Raw genomic sequence first — 23,067 nt, forward strand, 5'->3', positions numbered from 1 at the left:
GACTGTAAAGTACGTTGGGATATCAATTTTCATGAAACATGAAAATATTCTCAAGAGCACTGGGATTATTCTCAGGAGAGAGACTATTGATCCTGTGGTCCTAGGTTTGAATCCTACCATGGCAGATTGTGGAATTTGTATTCAATAAAATCTGGAATTAAAAGTCTAATTCTGATTGAAACCACTGTTGGTTATTGTTTCAAAACCCATCTGGTTCAATAATGCCCTTTTAGGGAAGGAATCTGCTGTGCTCACCTGGTCTGGTCTAACATGTGACTCCAGACTCTCTGTAATGTAGTTGAATCTGAGTTGCCTTCTGATGGGGCCTAACACAGCACTCTGTTGTATTAGCCACCAAATTATCTCCAAGGAGAATAACCAGTCAGAACATCTGGCATTGATCTCTGTACTGGATTAAAGCAGACAGCCCTGTTTATATACAGTGTGCTTCTTACTAACAATGGGGAGCTATAGGTGTGTCAGACTTGGCTGACTGTTGCTTGAGGTAAAAACAATGACTGCAGATGCTGGAAACCAGATTCTGGATTAGTGGTGCTGGAAAAGCACAGCAGTTCAGGCAGCATCCGAGGAGCAGTAAAACTGACGTTTCGGGCAAAAGCCCTTCGTCAGGAATCATCAGCACTAATCTAGGCTGTTGCTTGAGCAGAAATCGTATCTTGCACACGAGAGAGAACTGTTACCATTCTGGCTATGTTTAGTAACATCAGAAGGCCAGTCCAAGAAGTGGCAGCACAGTGGTACACGTTGGATGCTTACACATTACATCACTAGGTTGCAACAGTTCAAGAAGATGGCACATTACTTTCTCGAGTGTATAGGGATGGGTAATAAATGTTAACCCAGCCAATGATGCCCACATCCCATGATTGTTTCTTTTGTTAATTCATACAGTTGGGAGCTGCCCTGGGAGTCCCCATGAAATCTCATGGTGTCCTGTCAGCCTGGCAATGAAACCTCCTGCTAATTGCCACATACCCCTGCCGACCCCTTGGCTGATAAATCAGTGCTCCTCCACACTGAATAATACTTGGAGCAAACACTGAGGGTGGCAAAGGGACAGAATTTACTCTTATGGGAATGTGAATCCTCTTTACCTACAGTGGATTGGCAGCTCCACTACTAACTGAGCTGATTGAATCCTCAAGAACCTTGTATCGCAGACTCAGTCCAACAGCTGAGAGAAAGATATTATTGTCCTTGTGGTGACAAAGTCTGGACTTGACATTGAGAATACTCTCCAACATGTTGTGTGGCACTACCACTGTGCTAAATGGGATAGATTTCGAACAGATCCATCAACTTAACTGGGTATCCATGCAGCACTGTGTGTCATCGACAAAGGAATTGTGCTCCAAAACAATCTGCAACCCTGTGGTCCAGCATATCCATTACTGTCAAGCCAGGGCATCAGTCCTGGTTCAGTAACGGGCATTCAGTGCAGGACGGCAGGTCAGCAGCAGCAGCAGGCATACCTATAAAATATCAGGTGCTAACTTGGAATGCGGACAGCACAGGACTGCTTACATGCCAAAGAGCATTAGCAGCAAGTGATAGGCAGTTCTACAACCCACAGGTCAAATCTAATCTCTGCATTATGGCCACATCCATTTGCAAATCTTGATGGACAATTAAACAATTCACTGGAAGGGGAGGCTCCACAAACAGTTCTGCCCTCAATAACTGGTAGCCCAACATACCAGTGCAAAGCACAAGGATGAAACATTTACAGCAATCTTCTGCAAGTACAAAGTGAATGATCCATCTCAACTTCCTTCAAAGGTCCCCCAACGTTGGTAACTGTGATCACAGAATTTCTAGTCTTTCGTTCATTCCATGTGATATCGAATGACTGGTGGCACTTGATACTGCAAAAACCACAGCCCTAACAACGTTCCAGCAGCACTCCAGAACTTGCCAATGTGTTCCAGACAGTTCCAGTGCTGACATCTACCTGTTCTTGAGGAAAATCTGCCTGAGTATAGCCCATCCACAAAAAGCATCACAAACCCACCCCCTCGATTGTCAGGAAAATGATGGAAGGAACGAGCATGCAGCCACTCAGTTAGGATTTGTCAGGGACACAGCTGCTAAAGTCATTTACAACCTTGATTCAAAAATGGACGAAAGAGCTTAAAATACAGTGGTGAAGTAAGAGTCATTGCCTTCTAATCAAGGCCACATTTGACTAATTGTGGCATCAAGGAGCTCGAGCAAATCAGAGCAACTCGATTCATTGGAGTCATATCTGACATAAGATGGTTGTAGGTTGTTGGCAGTCAGTCATCTCAGTTTCAGGACCCCTGAGGAATTCCTGAGGGCAAGTATCCAATGCTAAACCAGCTTCACCTGTTTCATTATGACTTTCTATCTGTCATAAGGTCAGAAATTGGGATTTTGCTGATTGCCCAATGCTTGGCACCACTCGCGACTCCTCAAATCCTGACGTTCATGTCCAAATGCAGCACGATCTGGACATTATCCAGGCTTGCGCTGACACATGACAAGCAGCATTTGTGTAGTAGGACTAGATATTGAGTACGTTGTTTGAAGTTGTTGAATTCCATATTGTGTCTAAAATTGCCCTAAAATACCTAAACTGAAAATGAGGGGCTTCAGAAGGGTGGGGAGGGAGAAATATTGCTTTCACAGGAAGAGAGAGAGGGACAGAAAGACAGAGACATTGACAACTTTAGGAGGAGACATCTGAAGCTTCTGACCTGGGCAACTTAAGAAACACCAATCTTTGGCAGCCCAGTGAATGTGCCAGAGGCCAGAGATACTGAATTTAATTTGCTAAACTGTGATTTGGTTGGGGAATCTCATACTTCATTCCACACACGTGATTGAGCTGACGAGAACCTGCTGCTTCTAATACAGTCTTAAATTGAATTCCTCTGGCCAAGACCTTTTTTGTCAGCTACCTCAAATTTGCCCTGTCTTTTTGAAAACTATCTTTGCAGAGCTTTAAAGTTCTTCACTGAAGTTTTTTAATTAATGTGCTGCTGACTGAATATTGCATATCATTGTCAACCACTGACCACAATTTCCAAATCCAGAGGAGTGTGCTTTTACGTTAAACTTCAAAACCACACAGACAATTACGTGTTTGAGGGCTGACATCCTGCTGAAATAATTTATAAAGAGAAAGATTAGTAAAATTAAGTAATTTCCAAAGGGAGGTTATTTATGTTAATTGCCTTCGAGCATCTCATGAATTCTACCACATCTGCTACCAGTGCTTGATAATGTGTATTTGATGTGCTGCTGTGTTGACTGAGCTTGGCAGGAGAAAATAAATAAATCTGAACTCTTGTTACAATACAATGGTTTGACTAATTTGTCGTCAGAATGAAGGAGAGGTTTAATGGTGTAGGCATGGGGCCAGATGTTCCTACTTGTGGGATAGCCCAAAGCCAGGGGCCATGAATGTGTGATGGTCACTGATCAATCCAGCAAAGAATAAAGGTGCAACAGTTTGTTCCAGAGACCTGTAAGAACATGAAACTTGCTGCCACATGGAGTGGTTGAGAAGACTGGCATAAATATTTTAGGGGAAACATGAATATAAAAGGAATGGAAAAATATTTTGCAGGTTGGGAGGAAGCTTGTGTGGAACATAAGTGTGGGTTATAATTGTTGGGCCAAGTAGCTTTTTCTGGGTACTAAAGTTCTGTGTAATTTTGAGCTTTCATTGTGTGATCCACCATTGATGAGTGATGTTCCAGCACTACTTTTGTCTGGCTTGGAGATGTCATGATCTGTTTTTTTTATGTGGGAATCCCTGGCATAGTGGGAAGTATCTGTTATGTGAATCTCGTGGTCTTTATTCTCCCCATGAAAAGTAAATGTAACCCGACCTGTGGCTGAAAATAGTTAGCACAGCTAAGTGGCATGTTTTTTATTCTACTCGTGATCTAAAATGATGAAAGGGTGGATCATTTGGGTTTTAATTTAAAAAAAAATAGTCTGAAGTACTTGAACAAGGGAATGGGGACAAAGGGACAGAGGCAGAAGATTAAGAATTTGGAACCGAAAGGAGGAGAAATTTCAGGAGTTGACAAAACCAAAAAAAAGTTGTTGCTGCAGGAAATCAGAAACAGAAATTACTGGTCTGGTAGCATCTGTGAAGAGAAAGCAGAGTTAATGTTTCAGGTCTCGTGACCCTTCAGAACTGAAGCCTTCCCTTTACAGATGCTACCAAACCTGCTGAGTTTTCCCAACGGTTTCTGTTTTTGTTCAGGAGTTGTTGATTGAATATCTCGTTTATTGTTTGAGGGACAAACTATCAATGTTTGAGATTGGATGAGGCACAAGAATGAAAGAATGTGGGAAGAAACATCCTCAGTGAGGTGGAGGACTATATGCTTATGAGGAAGATGAGCACCAACCCTAGACTAGTTTGACCGATGATCATCATTTATCCTTACCTAGTGAGAATGTGCAAAAGTCACATGGGTTTCTGTCTCCATGTTAATTTTGTAGAAATAGAGTAGAGATATACAGCTCAGAAAAAGGCCCTTCAGGCCAACACATCCATGCCGACCAGATATCCCAAGTCAATCTAGTCCCACCTGCCAGCACCAGGCCCATATCCCTCCAAACCCTTCCTATTCATATACCCATCCAAATGCCTCTTAAATGTTGCAATTGTACCAGCCTCCACCACATCCTCTGGCAGTTCATTCCAAAATTAACATGGAGACAGAAACCCATGTGACTTTTGCACATTCTCACTAGGTAAGGATAAATGATGATCATCGGTCAAACTAGTCTAGGTTGGTACCACCCTCTGTGTGAAAAAGTTACCCCTTTGGTCACTTTTATATCTTTCCCCTCTCACCCTAACCTATGCCCTCTAGTTTTGGACTCCCCCCACCCCAGGTAAAAGATTTTGTCTATCTATCCTATCCATGCCCCTCATGATTTTATAAACCTCTATAAGGTCACCCCTCAGCCTCCAACACTCCAGGGAAAACGGACGCAGCTCTCCCTATAGCTCAAATCCTTCAACCCTGGCAGCATCCTTGTAAATCCTTTTTGAACCTTTTTCAAGTTTCATAACCTCCTTCCGATAGGAAGGAGACCAGAATTGCATGCAATATTCCAAAAGTGGTCTAACCAATGTCCTGTACAGCCGTAATATAACCTCCCTACTCCTGTACTCAATACTCTGACCAGTAAAGGAAAACATACCAAACCCTTCACTATCCTATCTATCTGCGACAGTACTTTCAAGGAGCTATGAATCTGCACTCCAAGGTCTCTTTGTTCAGCAACACTCCCTAGGACCTTACCATTAAGTGTATAAGTACTGCTAAGATTTGCTTTCCCAAAATGCAGCACCTTGCATTTACCTAAATTAAACTCCATCTGCCACTCAGTCCATTGATCAAGATCCTGTTGTAATCTGAGGTAACCTTCTTCGCTGCCCACTACACCTCCAATTTTGGTGTCATCTGCAAACGTACTAACTATCTACCTCTTATGCTCCCATCCAAATCATTTGTATAAATGATGAAAAGTAGTGGACCCAGCAGCAATCCTTGTGGCAATCCACTGGTCACAGGTCTCCAGTCTGAAAAGAAACCCTCCACCACCACCCTCTGTCTTCTACCTTCGAGCCAGATCTGTATCCAAATGGCTAGTTCTCCCTGTATTCCATGAGATCTAACCTTGCTAAGCATTCTCCCATGGGGAACCTTGTTGAACGCCTTACTGAAGTCCATATGGATCGTGTCAACTGCTCTGCCCTCGTCAGTCCTCTACTTTTTCCTTTGTAACTTGCATTGACTAAAGGCTGACATCTAAGTTGGGGCATATTTGGCCATTTCTGTTTGAATGTCCACTCCATCTGAGCACAGCCTGCACATCGCTGTTCCGGCTATTCCTGGTATCTCACAGCCTGACCAACATCGAAGCATGTTAGTTATCATGCAGGAAGTGAATGCTGTCTGGTGGGTGCAGGATAGGGAAGCAAAAACAGACAAAGTTTTCCTCTTAAAATCGACTGTATCATTCTACCCATTGTGCCTGTGCGGAGGCTGTGAAGGATGTGCCCAATTAGCTCCACAAACTCTGTCTTTCTCATTGCCCTGCAATCCCTTAATTAGCAATATTTATCCAATTTTCATTTGAGGGTCACTATTAAATCTGTTTCTGCTGCCTTCCCCCTCACTCTTTACCCTTCCGCTGCCAGTGGAAATAATTTTCTTGAACGTCACTTTTTCTCTTTGTCCTCACTATGTCAGAATCACAGGGTCAGGTATACAAGCATCCTTGTCTGGGTTCAGGGAAATTGTCAAATCTCCCATAGATGATCAAACTAAGTAGGAAGTCTTGTCTTGTGACTTTTCTTTTGCACTAGCTATTCCATTTATCTACAACCATTGGGGCAGATTTGTATTACTTCAATTCTAATTACAGCCTTTGGGAGTAACTAATACATTTTGCTGGGTTTTGTTTTGATGTAAAGGATATCAGGAAATCTTCAATCCTAAAAGCCAGATTCAGGCAATTTTGACATTAACTGAAAACCAGAAGCAGGAGGTTTGGTAACCACAGGACACAGATTGAGGTTCATTGGCAAAAATGCCAGAGGGTGGTGACTTTTTTTTCTACAGGAGTTTACTGTCTGAATGTGTGGAAGAAGACATTTAATGAGTTTCAAGAAAGCTGTGAGTTCATATTTGAAAAGATCCAGGGGAGCAGGGCTGTGGAGACAGAGCAAGGCAAGTAGGTATTGATTGGATGGGTCTTTGAGAGAGCCAGCACAGGCTGAATGGTCTCCTGCTGAAAATGTGTTGCTGGAAAAGCGCAGCAGGTCAGGCAGCATCCAGGGAACAGGAGAATTGACGTTTCGGGCATAAGCTCTGATCTCCAGCATCTGCAGACCTCACTTTCTCCTGAATGGTCTCCTGTTGTCTTGCATCATTCAGTGAATCAAATCCTGATGTTCGCCAGTGTGGCATTCATAAACAAAGCGCAGTCTTTTGGCACATGAGGATTACCATTTAACGGCCATCTCTTTAAACTTGTGAAGTAAAGTAGCTAAATAGCGGCTGATCTTCTCTGCTTAAAATCTATTAAACAGATTTGATCTTGGGCAGTATTGGCTTTGTGTAAGTTAAATTAAAAGTTTTTTTTTTGCCTCACTTTTAAGGCCAACATTTCCCTAATTCGGAAAGTTGCAGCTATTTTGGAATTAGTTTCTGGGAAGTAGGTGCCATTGGTGACAGAGGTGGAGGGAGTAGATGCTTATGGATGTGGTGCCAGTCAAGCGGGCTGCTTTGTCCTGGATGGTGTCAAGCTTTTTGTGTTGTTAGAGCTGCCCCCATCCAGGCAAGTGGGGAGTATTCCATCACACTCCTGACTTGTGCCTTGTTGATGGTGGACAGGTTTTGGGGAGTCAGGAGGTGAGTTACTTGTTGCAGATTTCTAACCTCTGACCTGCGCTTGTAGCTACTGTATTTATATGGCTAGTCCAGTTCAGTTTGAGGGCAATTAGTAAAGCACCAAGTGATTGATAGAGTTAGATGCTATGATGAGAATGGTATTGAATGTTATGTCGCAATGTTTAGATACTTTGTTGTTGGAAACAATCATTGTGTGGCGTTTGTGGTGTGAATGTCACTTGCCACAACACAGCCCAAACTTGGACATTGTCTTACTGCATTTGGACATCGACTGCTTCCGCATCTGAGGAGTCGCGGATGGTGATGAACATGTGGTGTCATTAGAGAAAATCCGCACTTCCATTGCGGCTTCTGGGACAGCTCTTTCCAAACCCACAACCTGAAATAAAACAACACAAATATGGGAACACTAGCATCCACTCGCCATTCCCGACTTGGAAATATATCCCGCCATTCCTTCAGTGTCACTGGGTCAAAATCCTGGAATTCTCTCCCTAACTATACTATGGATCTATCTGTAGTGGTTCAAAGTGGCACCTTACAGCCATCTTCTCAAAGGCACCTGGACATTACCGTGAATGAATTTTTAATAAGTTGCCCTTGAACTGTGTGACTTGTTCAGCCATTTCAGAGGGCAGTTGAGTCAACCAAATTTGGTGTTGGTCTGACATCACATGTAAGTTGGTCTGACATCACATGTAAGTTGGTCTGACATCACATGTAAGTTGGACTGAGTAAGGATGGCTGATTTCTTTCTACAGAAGGCATGACTAACCCAAGTGGATTTTTTTCAAAAGTCCATGCTAGCTGTAATTTTTATTATTTAATTTTAAACAGTTGAAGATCTCATTGGCGCAACATCGTGGGAGGTACTAGTAGTTTTTGCCAGCCCTGTAGCAACTTTGAATTTTGCATACCTCCTTTGGTGTGGGCATGTCAGAACCCAAGTTGAGGTCACTGATATTTTGTCATGAAACAGAATTGAAAGTTGAAACTTGCCACTGGCATTGTGGACCAAAAACAATGCAAGTGGATTTTGGTCAAGCACATTAAATCTCCATCAAGTATCTCACCAGTTTTCTGTTTATTTTTCAGAGGCATTATTAGATCTGAGGACAACATGTAGAGGTTAAATTTCTTGATTTGCAGTTAATTATAAGAAAACATCAGTCATTAAGAAGCCTGGACTAATGAACTTGATTTGAGAGTTTAAATCCCACCACAGCAGCTTGGGGAAATTGAAATTTAAATAATTAAATGTACCTGGAATAAAAAGCTAATCAGTAATGGTGGTCATGACAATTACTTCATTGTCATGGGAAAAATCACCCTTTTAACATCTCTTTGGAAATGGAGTCTGCTGTCTGTACCTGGTTTGGCCTCTGTGACTTCTATCCCACAGCAGAATGCTCTTGGGACATTTTGAAATGGTCAATAAGTCTCACCTCCAAACGAATTTTCAAAATGCATTGCAAAATTAACTAGCAGCCTGCATGTGAGACCAGCATTTCATAGCTTTTCTTTGTATTCCTTTTAGGACAATGACCGATACAGCCTATTGAATGATACTCGGTCGCAACTGAAGTTTTTTGAGCAGTTGGATCGACTGGAGAAGCAGCGGAAAGATGAAGATGAAAGAGAAGCACTGCTAAGATTAGCGAAGGTAAGGATAGCTTTCACTTAGTCTGGTACTCCTGGATATGGGGGATGCTGGCTGGTTTCCTTGTCTTGCTGTACATCTAACTCTGCAGGGAGACGTTTGCCCGCCTTGTTCAGCGTTCCTCTAAGATGCACACACGGCCATGTGGTAGCCTGCAATGAATCATGCTTTGGGGGGGATAAAAGCCATCTGCTCATGACTTTGGGAAAGGTTATCTAATCTGTGACCTTTTGAAAGGCTATGGACAACAAATTCAAAGGAGATTGTAACCCATCAGGACCATCAATATTTAGAAGCAATGTTGTTCCTGCTGAATTTTTGAGAATCTATCTTACTGGACAGTTCATGTTATGTGTCTTTTCCATTGCAAAAGGGAAAAAATGGTCCAAAAGTAAAACTCAATATGTTTCCAGACCAAATCCCAAATGCCACTTAGGTGGTTTTTCTTTCTTTTTTTGTTTTTTTTTTGGAGCAGTATGGGGTAGAGCCCACGAGGAAACAAGCAGTTGTTGATTTAGTGATGTGCAATGAGGAGGTCTTGATTAGGGAGCTTAAAGCTTACTGTGATCCCAGTATGATAGAATTCATCCTGTAGTTTGGGAGGGAGAAGCTGGAATCTGATGTAATGGTATTACAAGGTAACTACAAAGACATGAGGAGAAAGTGAGGTCTGCAGATGCTGGAGATCAGAGATGGAAATGTGTTGCTGGAAAAGCACAGCAGGTCAGGCAGCATCTAGGGAACAGGAGAATCGACGTTTCGGGCATTAGCCCTTCTTCAGGAAGGGCTTCTGAAGAAGGGCTAATGCCCGAAACGTCGATTCTCCTGTTCCCTAGATGCTGCCTGACCTGCTGCGCTTTTCCAGCAACACATTTCCAACTACAAAGACATGAGCTGACGAGAGTTGGTTGGAACGGGAGCCTAACAGAGAAGACACAGCAGCAATGGCAGGTATTTCTGGGGGCAATTTGGGAAGCACAGCAGAAATTCATCTCAAGGAAGCAGAAACGTGCTAAGGGGAGGATGAGGCAACCATGGCTGACAAAGGAGGTCAGGAACAACATAAAAGCAAAAAAAATTATGTTGAAGATTTGTGGGAAGCTTGTTTAATGCCAACAGAGGGCAACTAAAAAAGCAACAAAGGGTTGCAAAGATGAAATATCAGGATAAGTGAGCTAGTATTATAAAAGAAGATTGCACAAGTGTTTTTAGATGTATAAAAGTTGAGAAAGGCAGAAGTGGACATTGAACCACTGGAGTAGTAGTATTGGGGAACAAAGAAATGGTGGAGAAACTGAAAAGGTACTTTGTATCAGTCTTCACAGTGGAAGACACCAGCAGCATACCAGAGCTTCAAGAAAGTTGCGGGCAAAGGTGAGTGTTGAGGCCATCAGTAAAGAGGTCGTGCTGCGAAAGGTGAATGGTCTGAAGGTCGACAAATCACCTGGACCAGATGGACTAATGCCAGAGTTAGAAGCAGATAGCTTGAAGAAGGAAGGGGGGGCTGAAGACAGGAAACTAAAAGTTGGCTAGCCTGACCTTTGGTCATTAGTAAGATTTTAGAATCCATTATTAAAAATGAGATGTAATGTACTTTGAAGTGATGGTAAAATAGAGATGAATCAGTACAGCTTCGTCAAAGGGAGGTCATGCCTGATAAATCTGTTAGACTTCTTTGAAGAAGTAATGAGAGAGTTTGACCAAAAGAGAGCCAGTGGATGTGATCTGTTTGGATTTCCAGTAGGCCCTTGGTAAGGTGCTGCACAGGAGGCTGCTAAATAAGATAAGAACCCCATGGTATTAGGGGCAAGGTAATGGCATGGATAAAGGATTGGCTGACTGACAGAAGGCATGGAGTGAGGATAAAGGTGTCTTTTTCAGGATGCCAACCAATTACTAATGCAGTTTTGGGACCAGAATTAGCTATGTGAGCAAAGGGCATTGCCGAGTTTACAGGTGACACACTGGTCGTTGGAGGGAGGAGGTTGTGTTGAAGGAGTGGGAGGCTGCAGAAGTCCTTGGACAGGCCAGGAGAGTGGGCAAAGAAATGGCAGATGGAAGATCATATGGGAAAGTGTATGTTATGCATTTTGGTAGAAAGAATAAAGGTGTAGACTGTTTTCTAAATGGGGAAACACTTCAGCAATCTGAAGCACGCAAGTACTTGGGAGTCCTAGTTCAGGATTCTGTTAATGTGGTTAATGTGCAGATTCAGTTGGCATTTAGATAGGCAAGTGTAATGTTAGCATTTATTTTGAGAAAGTTAGAATACATGAGCAATGATGTACTGCTGAGGCGGTGTAGGACTCTGGCCAGACCATATTTGGAATATTGTGAGCAGTTTTGAGCCATTTATCTGAGGAAGGATTGCTGCCCCTGGAAGGGGGCCCAGAGGAAGGTTAAAAAAAAATTATCCCGATGGTGAAGAGTTTATCATAGCATTAGTTAAGAACTCTGGGTCTGTACTTGGGAGTTTAGAAGGATGAGGGAGGAATCGCATTTAAGTTACAGAATACTGAGAGGCCTGGATAGAGTGGACATGGAGAAATGTTTCCACTAGTAGGAGAGACTAGGACCCAAAGGCACAGTCTTAGTGTAGGGACAACCTTTAGAACTGCAATGAAAATTTTTTTCAACCAGAAGGTGGTGAGTCTGTGGAACTCATTGCCATGGAGGGCTGTGGAGGAAAAGTCCATTGAGTGCATTTAGAATAGATAAATCCATTCTTCATTAATTAGCGTATCAAAGGGTATGGACAGAAGGTAGGAGAATGGGATTGAGAAACGAATCAGCCATTATCGAGAACCGACTCAGTGGGCTCATTCTCCTCCTGTATCTTATGGTCTTATTTTCTGATGTTGGCATGAATGCCAAAAAAGAGCAGAGGGTTACCCAAATCAGAGAGCCTTTAGGTTGATGTGGTTGGGCTCCCAGATGCTTAATGAATCAAAATGAGGAAATACTGGTTGAAATAGAAACGCAGGGTGTGAAGACAGAAATGGAAAAGTGGTGTAAGGAGGGATAATTTCAGAGTAGCCCCCTGGTGGAATAAATCCACCACTTTGACAATCACCGCATTTAAACTGCGAAGTTAACATCATTGGTTTCTGTGTGTGCAGTTAGCGTTCATTTCTGATTAGCCTGAAGGTGGTGTTGAACCTCCCTCTTGTATCACTGTAGTCTGCAAAGGCACATTCATAGTGCTATCAGGCAGGGAGTTGTAGGAAGATTTTGACCTGCCCACACATTTGCAGCAGTTGGTGTTCTCATGTTAACAAAAGTGACATTAAATCCATTGCAGTGTCCTTATCTCGGGCTGCATGTAGATGGAGGGCAGACTAGGAAGTGTTCCCCAGTTGTATTGATGCAGTGGGGCATATTTGCTGTTTGATTTTATAGTGCAGTGATAATGAAGCAAGCGGAGTTTTCTAGCATGCTGCTTCAGGTCTTGCATTTTGAACGTATTACCAGTTGTGTGATATATTTGATGCTTTTCAGTCACTATGGACTTTTTTTTGACAGACCACACACTGTTTACCCCATTTTCCCCATTCAGAAACTTCCAGGAGATGCCCCTTGCAATGTGGAACCACACACATGTCTCAATTCAGTCTTGAGTTTCAAAATTAGCTTCATGTTCTTGTTCAAATTTCAAGAAGCAGAGGGCTTGGCTGAAATGTTGAATGTATGCTTACGTCCATCTTTACCAATGAGGAAGATGCTGTCATGTCCACAGCAAAAGGGACCCACAATGAGCTAACAGTTGTTTGTGGTATTAGCTAGGCTGCCTGTATTTGAAAATTGATAAGTCACCAGGATCTGATTCTGAGGGAAGTAAGCAAGATCCTCACAGGAGTACTGGCAATGATCTTTGGATATAGAGGTGGTGCCAGTGGGCTTGAGAACTGCAAATGCTACCCTTCAAAAAGTATTGAAGGATGAGCCTAACAACTTCAAGCTAACTAGTTTTAACCTCAGTATGAGAAAGTTTTTAGAAATAATCTGGGAGAAAATTAACTATCATTTGGTTAAAGTTGGACTGAGTTAAGGAAAACCAACGGATCTGAGATGGTCAAATAATTTTTAACCAGTTAAACTCAGTATTTCAAAGAACAGGTAGATTGATGAGGGCGATACAGTGGTGTGATCCCCCTGGATTTCAAAAGAATATTGATTACAAATCTATTGTTTGTTTTTCCAGAATTCTGATCTTCTACCCAGACAGTTCACATGTCCTCATCAGACTTCAATATCTGTGCAGCCAACACTGTGCAGACAGGACTTCAGTAGTGCTGAGAAATTTATTTATGGTGTTGTTCTTATAAATAGACAAGCCAACATTGCTGCTGAAAACAGGAGAAGTTCAAAGTAACAAAATTGGAGTGGGCTTATAAGATTTGGAGAAAGTGAGGACTGCACCTGCTGGAGTTGAGTTTAAACGTGTGTTGCTGGAAAAGCACAGCAGGTCAGGCAGCATCTGAGGAGTGGGAGAGTTGACGTTTCGGGCATAACGCCTTCATCAGGAATGCTCCTAATGAAGGGCTCATGTCCGAAATGTCGGCTGTCCTGCTTCTTGGATGCTGCCTGTCCTGCTGCGCTTCCCAGCACCACACTTTTCAAAGCTTACAGATTCCTCAAACCTGTATGGTTGAATTACCTTGACTGCACCCCTGCAGTATCCCCGCACAATCCCTCTCCAGCTCCCTCTCCCAGGGTCAATGATAAGGGGTCATGACATTTACATAAGATTTGAGGAAAACTTTTCACCCCAGAGGGTGGTGCTCATATCTCAACCTTCGAAGAATACTTGGATGAGCATTTGTTGTAACAGCACGGAAACAGACCCTTCGGTCCAACTCGTCCATGTCGACCAGATATCCTAAATTAATCTCGTCCTGTTTGCCAGCATTTAGCCCATATCCCCCTCAATCCTTCCTATTATGCACTTTTTAAATATTGTAATTGTACCAGCCTCCACCACTTCCATTGGCAGCTTATTCCATACACCTTAGCATGAAACATGTTGCCCCTTCAGTCCTTGCTATCGCTCTCCCCTCTCACTTTAAGCCTGCCCTCTAGTTTTGGACTCCTCTACTCTAGGGAAAAAGACCTTGTCTAGTCACCCTAAACATGTCCCTCATGATTTTACAATCCTCTATAAACTCTATGGCTCAAACCTTCCAACCCTAACAACATCCTTGTCAATCTTTTCTGAACCCTTACAAGTTTAACAACATCCTTCCTATAGCAGGGTTATAACATTCAAGACTATAGCTTTAATGCTAGAAAGTGACAGTTTAAATTTACACTAGCTTTGGTGGTACGAAAGTGATTGGCCAAAGGGCTTCTTCTGCATTGAATGATTTTATGATTTGCTGATTAAAGTTTGAAATCTAGTTTGGGATGAGCTCACCTTCTGTTTCCTATGCCTCTTCTATCCTTTTTGTTTCTGATCGCAAATGTAGTGTGAGAGGGAATCTCTTTGAGTCATTTAAAAATTTCTTTTGCAACTCTCAGAATTAAAGTGAAAGTTGGCCTAAATTTATTTTTGCGCTGTTAAACGAGTCCCTGCACCTTTCTGGGATGTGTGATCTGGCTTGTCCCATTAATATCCTGCCTTGGTTTGGGATACCTCAGTCTGAGAACCCCATGGGCTTTGCAGCTCATTACAAGCTCATGCTCACTGCTGCATTGTCTTTGCTCAGTCTGAATCAAAAATGCATCTGTAGTTTTTCTCTTCTTCACCCTTGAGGCTTTCTGTCTGGTGGGTACAAACCGATTCAATTAGTTTTGAATAAAAATAACTGCAGAGTAACTTGGAAGGGATACTGTCACCAGCCTTTTTAGAATTCTGCCGCAAAGCCCTCATTAAATTTTCTCTCATTCCTTTTTGTATCTCTTTCTGGTTTTCAAACAAAAAATAGTTTTTATGTAAAGGGCGTATGCTGCGGGCTATTAAAAGCTGGTTAGAACTAGCATGGGTGAGTACAGCTCAGCAGGACAAACAAAAATGAGTAACACCAGTGCAGAAAGAGACTCCACCAATTTCTCCAAGTGTGCACTTGCCAGCAAACTTCTACTCTGCCGCAGGTTCATTGACTTCTGTTAGCTCAGAAGTGGCAGTGGCTGCTTTTTATATCAGTCAGGGCTATTAAGATTGAGGATATGAAAATAATTAATATCAGCAGAGAAAACTACATTGGAGAAATCTCATGGTCTAAAAGCCCTCGAGCCCTAGGTGCAGACCCTATGCCCTTGGGTTCTGTAAAAGGTAACTGTTCAGATACTGGATGAACTCCTGATTTTCCAAAGTTTCCAAATTTCTTTTAGTCCCAGTGGATTAGAAGTTAACAAATGTAACATTGCTGTTCACAAAAGGACGGAGAGAGAAACCTGGGTGATGTAGGCCAGCTAGTCTGACATCTGCATTTAGCAGTCTCAGTAGAAAGCCTTCTAAATACTAAGTTAAAAATCTCTCAACACCAGGTTATAGTCCAACAGGTTTAATGAAAGCACAATAGCTTTCGGAGCGATGCTCCTTCATCAGGTGATAGTCACCTGATAAAGGAGAATCGCTCCGAAAGCTAGTGTACTTCCAATTAAACCTGTTCGTCTATAACCTGGAGCTGTGTGATTTTTAACTTTGTACACCCCAGTCCAACACCGGCATCTGCAAATCATTCTAAATACTACATTTTGTGCTCTTAAACAGCAACATTCACAAGGCCAGTTGATATCAATCCCCAACACCACAGGAGGAGCCCATTCACCCCCAACCCAAAAGTCTGGGCAGCTCACAGCAGTCCTGCAAACCCCTGCTGTGCAGTAGTGTGATATCAGTACTTCCATGTTTGGATGCTCATCTGACTGGAGAGAATATGTTGAATACACAATTGTCATTGGCAGTTTCATAGTGGGCATTATGTTTTTTTTCCAAGTATTATTTCCTACTGCATTGGGAATAGAAAGATAAATCGACAGTTCTTGAGAGCAAGACTAATCCTAAGCATTATATGTAGTAAACTGCCACTCTGCAGCTTTTCCTTCAAAATGCCTCAAGATTTTAAGTTTGGAATGAGTCCAAAACACTAGTTCACCATAGTGGTAAGATTAAAAATAACATTGTCATAGGTAAATTGTACTGGTGTTATGAGCTTTCCCACCTAAAAATGGGAAAGCTCATAACACCAGTGTTTGCTACCTTTTGGAGCAGACTAAATCATCTGGTCAGAAGTAAGGACTGCAGATGCTGGAAACCAGAGTTTAGATTAGAGTGGTGCTGGAAAAGCACAGCAGGTCAGGCAGCATCCAAGGAGCATGAAAATCGACGATTGGGCAAAAGTCCTTCATCATTCCTGATTCTGCACGCTTAGTCTGCGTTAGTGACCAACAGCTCAATAGCAACATCATTTTTAAATAGGAAAGCCCAAAACACCAGTACAATTTACCTATGACAATACTTTTTTTAAACAAAAGATCTTTCCTTTTCTCTTACCCTATAAGTATTGTCTCTTCTGAACTGCACAGCTGCTCCAAGATTCCAACATGCCGATTTATTGACGACTTTTGGAAGTAAATGCTATGTGCACTGATCTCTGGAAATTTGTGCACCAAAAAAGATAGCTGGAGTATTGCCTATAAGGCATTGCAATCTGAGTATCTTCCTCCTATTTATTCTCTCAACTAGCATTCCTTAAACCAGAATTGGAAGCCATGTGCTTGTAGCAGAACAGTAAGAATCAATTCATTAAAGTAAATGTTACAAAATGGATTGGTTGGTGCAAATATCATGCATGTATTTATAGGGAAGCTTGATCAATGCAGGAGAAAGAGAATAAAACAAAAGGCTGAAAATGCTCAGCAACTTGGGTAGCCTCTGTGGATAAAGGATGAGTTAATGATTCGGGCTGATGCCTTCATCAGGGTCAAAACTGGAATCCAGGCAATGCTGATTTAAGAGGGTGTGCAAGGATAGGCATATGGAGCATAATGCTAACAAGAGCCAGTTAGGTCATTAAACCTATTTCTGTCCTCTGTTATTACTCAGTTTGAGTTTTCTTAAGGGAAATGTGGAGAAAGAAAATGCATAGAACAGGAACCTGTCACTCAGCAACCCTGTTCGACCATTCAATACCATTGTGACTGAACTTGAGCTTCAACAATACTTCCTCACCTCCTCCCCATAACCCTCTGTTTTCCCCAAGAAACCAAACATCTGTTAACCCCAGTCATGAATGATGGAGCACCTGCAATCCCATGGGATACTGAATTCAGATAACTTGCCTACTCTGGTTTCTCATTAATTCTTGAGGTCATGATGGAAAGCTGCTCACCGATTCATGCAAGTAGCTTCAGTTCCCCCTTTGGTCAGTGTTGTGTTCTGAAAATTGCATCTTAACTATTTGGGTATTAGTTCAGACAATACAGTTAAATGTCAAACAGAGCAGGTGTAATTACTACGGCTCAGTTTTAGCTTGCATCAAACATAATGAAATCTCCCTTTCAGCATGTGGAACAAATGCAATAACTCCTGTACCACAGACAAGAGGTTTTCATTTTGACTGTGAGCAAAGTTACTTATTTTAGAGGGTAGGGGGGAGGGAAGTGAAACTGGACAGTCAGTTAGAAAAGAAAGTTAGTTAAGGAAGCTTGCAAGGTAGGATGTGTATTATAGCATTGAAGAACTGTGCAGCACTGGAAGACTTCATTCTGCCAGTTGTGTGTGCGCTGGCTTGTTAGAAGGGCTATTCCATTTTAATCCTACATTTCATGTTACTCATGTAGGAAAAGAAAACTGGACGGAGCTTATATTCTAAAAGCAGCAAAATGTTAAAGGACAGCAGCACAGCACCCGAGTGTTTGAAGTAATTGAGATGTAATGCAGAGGCTGTAGAGCCCAGCTCCTATCCCAGTAAATGTTGACAGTGGATCCAATAATAACAACTGCTTGTGGACCAACACTTGCAAATGCACATGAAAGCACATATTGTGACCATCTGAACTCCAATTAAAATAAAATTATCCCTTTTTTCCTTGCTTAAATTTGTGTTCAAGGTCAAAGACCTCAGCATCCAGTTAAAGGTATTTCGTCGCTGAAGTAGCAAACTCAGAATATCCAATGTCCAAAAATGTGTTGTCTAACTTGCAAGTAATTGACCCTTTTGGAATAACTGTGCACTGAACTATTAACACTCAATATTCTGTTGTGTTCAGGATTGTACCTAGTATTTTCAAGTCCAGATGTTTACAATATTTGAAGTGCAAATTCTCGACAAATTATGTAATTTAGCATGAAATTATCAGTTGCTCGTTGTGAAAATGTTAGCCAAAGTCAGGATGTTAAAATCCATGGTTGACATTAGTTTGACAGCAATTGTTTAAAACCAAGTTATGTTCTGAGGTTTTCTTTCCTCTTCAGGAGCAGATGACATTTTCTTCTGAGTGAGCTGTTCCAATTTTGTGGGAAAATTAATCCAGATGCTGGCATTCATGGTTCTGGGGAATTTTGTGAAAATTAAATGGGACCGTATTAATTCTTGGATGTGTTATGTAGGTGTGTATTGATCATACCAATACAGTCCGGCTACGAACTTGAAGATCATTTTGATTTCACTTCAAAGAATTTTAACAGATTTACCAGAGAATTCTAGTTAAAGGTTACCATAGTTATGAAATATTGAAGGGGTACAGAGGCAACACAATTTGAAAATTTGATTACTTTTTCATTCTGCTCCTTCTGTGTCTTTTAATCCCCCCAGAGTCGAACCAAGCATGAAGACCCAGAACAACTTAGGTTAAAGCAAAAAGCCAAAGAGGTGAGTTTGTTGTAGCTTTTACCTTTTCTGCTGTTCCGTTTGTTTTCTCTGTTGCTTGTTTTTGCGAATGGGGTTTGATTTTTTTTTTGGCAGCAGTCTCCTGGTATTTAGGTCAGGATTTGTGCAGTCGTTGCATGCCATTTTCTGTGCGGACCCTGCAGCAAGGACAGGAACCGCTGTAGGCAAGGGCAACGCATCAAACAAGGTCACCATGTGGAGGAGGGGTGGTGTTTCATTTCTTTTCTTTAAAAAAAAGTTAACTGAAGTATCCCAGCTGTATGTTCGATAATTGAGAACTGAGCAAAATTCTTGCATTCGAGTTCTGGATTTGTTATTTGGGAATATCACAATAGGTTACATATTTCAGGATAAATGCTCATTTTGTAAATCTGTTACTGCTTATAATTCCTCGGCTCAGAGGCGGAACTAGGATTTAGTTGTAAATGGAAAGTGCCTCTGGCTTTTAATTTTCTAAACCCAGCAGTTTTTTTTCTGTTCTGTGATGGAGCCCTTGTTTCACACAGTTCATGTTTAGCTCAAGGGTTTTTTTTTATTTTATAGCTTAGACTGGTTTAAGCTTTTCCTCCCAGAGGGTCCTGAGTAGCAACTGTAGAAACCAACAAATAAGTTCATTTATGTCTGCTGCTTCTGCTGCCTCGCAATAGCTCACTTTTACATTTTCTCAATATCCATTTCCTGACTCTTATTGCCCGAGAGGAAAGCCTCGACTAATTGGACCTTATTTTAATTGAGCCTTAATATTGGAGCTCACTAGTGCTTGCCCCTGGCACTTGGGGAATGGAAGCAAATGAAAGTGCCCAATGTTCGTGCTGTGTGTGAGAAATCTTTCACTTGACCTACAGATTCTGTTCCCTGCTGAATAAATCATCAAGCCTGTTCGCGTTTTGTGATTAAAGATTTTTGACGACAGATGCTGATAAAGACAATGCTAGTGTCTGATGAAGACTGTGGAGCTGGAGGTATTAGTTTCCATGGTCACCCCTTTCCAGTAGGCTCCCAGCTACTAAAACAACTGTGGCTTAAGCTAATACTTTTTGGAAGTAGCTGTTTCTGTCTTAACATCGTCCATGGGGAGAAAAGGTGGATAGATGGTTTTTTTGCATTGACATTTTATTCCTGAACAGACAGACTTACCCCTTTACTCACGGGCTGCTTACCATACCTAATCCTGCAGTCAGGACTCCTGCCTGTCTGTCTTTCCTTGTGCTACTGCTTAGGAGTTGTCTGGAAGGCTTTGCTCCTTAATTTATTTCATCACTGCTTGTCACAACTCCAACCTTGTAGCGACGCAACCTAATAATGACTTGCCTGCCTTTAGAAGTTGATAGTGGTGCCCTGGAATTGCTTTATTAAACTTGCTTGTGACAACATCTTTCCAATAAATCCTGGTCTTAAACTCAGGCTCCCTTAACTACCAGTTTGTCCAGCTGCAGCATGTATTTCTTGGCCTCCTTTTTATTACGGGATTGAAAAGAAAGGATATAATTATGTTGTAAGTATTTCAAGAGCTCGCTCGGCTCGTTCCTAAGGTGTAGGGTTATTTTATGAGAAAGGATTGAGAAAGTTGAGCCTGTACCCCCTCGAGTTTAGAAAAATGAGGGGATTTATGGGCTGGATGTTGCAAATTTTCCCTCTTGCTGGGGAGACTAGATCTATGGGGCGCAGTTCGAGTGAGGTCTCCCTTTCAAGACTGAGGTGAAGAGTAATAAATACATGGAATTCTCTTCGTTTGAAAGTAGTGGATTGGGTTTGTTTTACCTTCTCCATCCCACTTTACCTCACTGTACCCATCCTTGTAAGATCGTGGTCATCTCTGACTTGGTGGCACTGTTCAACTTCTGATCTTGCAGCTTTATCTAAACAATTCATGTTGTACTTTTCTGATACAACTCGCGTGACTGTTGGAATTCAGTCTTCAATGTGGTCGCAATATCCACTATAAATCTACATGTGCCTTCTGCCCTCTCCTTAAACCCCACCGTGCCAAAGCTAATGTTTTTAAGTGCAAATTTGCTTCAAACGGTCATCTCCCTGAATCTTGATCTGATGTCTGCTTTGCTGAGAGAAATATTTTGTTCCATATAGTCAGGCAATAAAAGATTGAATTAGAACTTAATGGAGCCTTGCATACTTATGAACATTTATGTCTGGAGATGCACATTGAGCTTGTTTCACCAAGCACCATTCCTGTGTCTGAGAGAATAAGTGAATCCTTGGTTACTTCTCAGCACTGCGAACAAATAATCACTTTCAGAACATTTTACTACCGAGTCCTTTTAAAGTGGCATAATATACATATATATTAGCGATTCAGCTGTAGATGGAAGTTCTCCCGCAACCGTTTCATTCATTCTTAAATTTTGGTTCTACTTTGACCTGTCAAACCTCCTCTACCCCATTAGGGCATCACAAACAAATGACCCAGATTATGTTCCTGCAAGATTTAGTATTCTGCTACCTTATGGCCAGAAGGTTGTTATTTCCCCATCAGAATGTCACCCAGCACTTTTAATGAGAAGAGCCTGCGGGGTGTACCACGACACTCATTCCTTGCATTTTTACTAACTACTACTCTTAGCAGGAAAAGTTGAGCAAGCCAAGGCTCTACGGTTTTGAGTAAAGAGAATGTTGAGTGGTCAAATAGACATGTTTGAAATTATAACATGCATTCAGTAGATGTGGAAAGAAACCTTTACTTAAAGATGTGCCCAAAACAGGGATGATAAACTCAACATGGCTGCAAATGAATCGAATGGTATGGTCAGGAGAAACCTGTATTCAGAAGGCAGTGAGAATGTGACAGTCAGTACCAGAGTGATTGGTTGAAGCCAGTCAAGGATTTATGGCTAAAATAAATCACATGAGGGAAAGAACAGTAGAAGGGTTTGTTGATGGGATTGTAAAAGATTAGATGGGCAGAGGCTTGTGTGGACAGCAATGCCATTCTCAGCGTATTAAGCTGAATGGCCTGCACCTGTGCTGTAAGCTTCATGAAGCAAGTGCAATGGAGGTTCACCAGACTAATATCTAGGGCGATGGGACTGTGCTGTCAGGAGAAATTGAGGTAACTATGCCTGTATTCCCTGATCACATCAATGAGTGAGATGGTTAATCTCCTAGAAGCTTGCAAAAGGCTTGCTTACACTGACAGTGTGGATGCGGAAAGGATTTTCCCTTGGCTAGTGAGTCTAGAACCAGAGAGCTGATGATTAGATTAGATTAGATTCCCTATGGTATGGAGACAGGCCCTTCAGTCTAGCCAGTCCACACCGACCCTCTGAAGAGTAACCCACCCATACCCATTCCCCTACCCTATATTTAGAACATAGAAGAATACAGCGCAGTACAGGCCCTTTGGCCCTCGATGTTGCGCCGATCCAAGCCTATACTAACCCACTATCCTCCATATACCTATCCAATGCCCGCTTAAATGCCCATAAAGAGGGAGAGTCCACCACTGCTACTGGCAGGGCATTCCATGAACTTACGACACGCTGAGTGAAGAACCTACCCCTAACTTCAGTCCTATATCTACCCCCCCCCCTTAATTTAAAGCTATGCCCCCTTGTAATACCCGACTCCATACGCGGGAAAAGGTTCACACTGTCAACCCTATATAACCCCCTAATCATCTTGTACACCTCAATCAAGTCACCCCTAAACCTTCTTTTCTATAATGAAAACAGCCCCAAGTGTCTCAGTCTATCCTCATACGATCTTCCTTCCATACCAGGCAACATCCTGGTAAACCTCCTCTGCACCCGTTCCAGTGCCTCCACATCCTTCCTATAGTATGGCAACCAAAACTGCACACAATATTCCAGATGCGGCCGCACCAGAGTCTTATACAACTGCAACATGACCCCAGGACTCCGGAACTCAATTCCACTACCAATAAAAGCCAGTACGCCATATGCCTTCCTCACCGCACTATTTACCTGGGTGGCAACTTTCAGAGATCTGTGTACATGGACACCAAGATCCCTCTGCTCATCCACACTACCAAGTATCCGACCATTAGCCCAGTACCCCATCTTATTGTTATTCTTCCCAAAGTGAATCACCTCACACTTAGCTACATTGAATTACATTTGCCACCTTTCTGCCCAGCTCTGCAGCCTCTCTATATCCTGCTGTA

The 23,067-nt window shown here is 42.1% G+C and overlaps 1 protein-coding gene across 2 annotated transcripts in view; it reads left to right on the top strand.

Moving 5' to 3' along the window:
- LOC122548819 (transcription initiation factor TFIID subunit 4-like) overlaps nucleotides 1–23,067 on the top strand; it is a 125,751-nt gene that overhangs the window by 56,840 nt on the left and 45,844 nt on the right. For both annotated transcript variants that reach the window (XM_043687624.1, XM_043687625.1), the window contains exons 12-13: nucleotides 8,971–9,096; nucleotides 18,852–18,908. In XM_043687624.1, the coding sequence (XP_043543559.1) occupies nucleotides 8,971–9,096; nucleotides 18,852–18,908 (183 nt within the window). The remainder of the gene's footprint in view (nucleotides 1–8,970; nucleotides 9,097–18,851; nucleotides 18,909–23,067) is intronic.

Source organism: Chiloscyllium plagiosum, chromosome 4 (genome assembly GCF_004010195.1).
Source record: "Chiloscyllium plagiosum isolate BGI_BamShark_2017 chromosome 4, ASM401019v2, whole genome shotgun sequence".
NCBI classification, from domain to species: Eukaryota; Metazoa; Chordata; class Chondrichthyes; order Orectolobiformes; family Hemiscylliidae; genus Chiloscyllium; species Chiloscyllium plagiosum.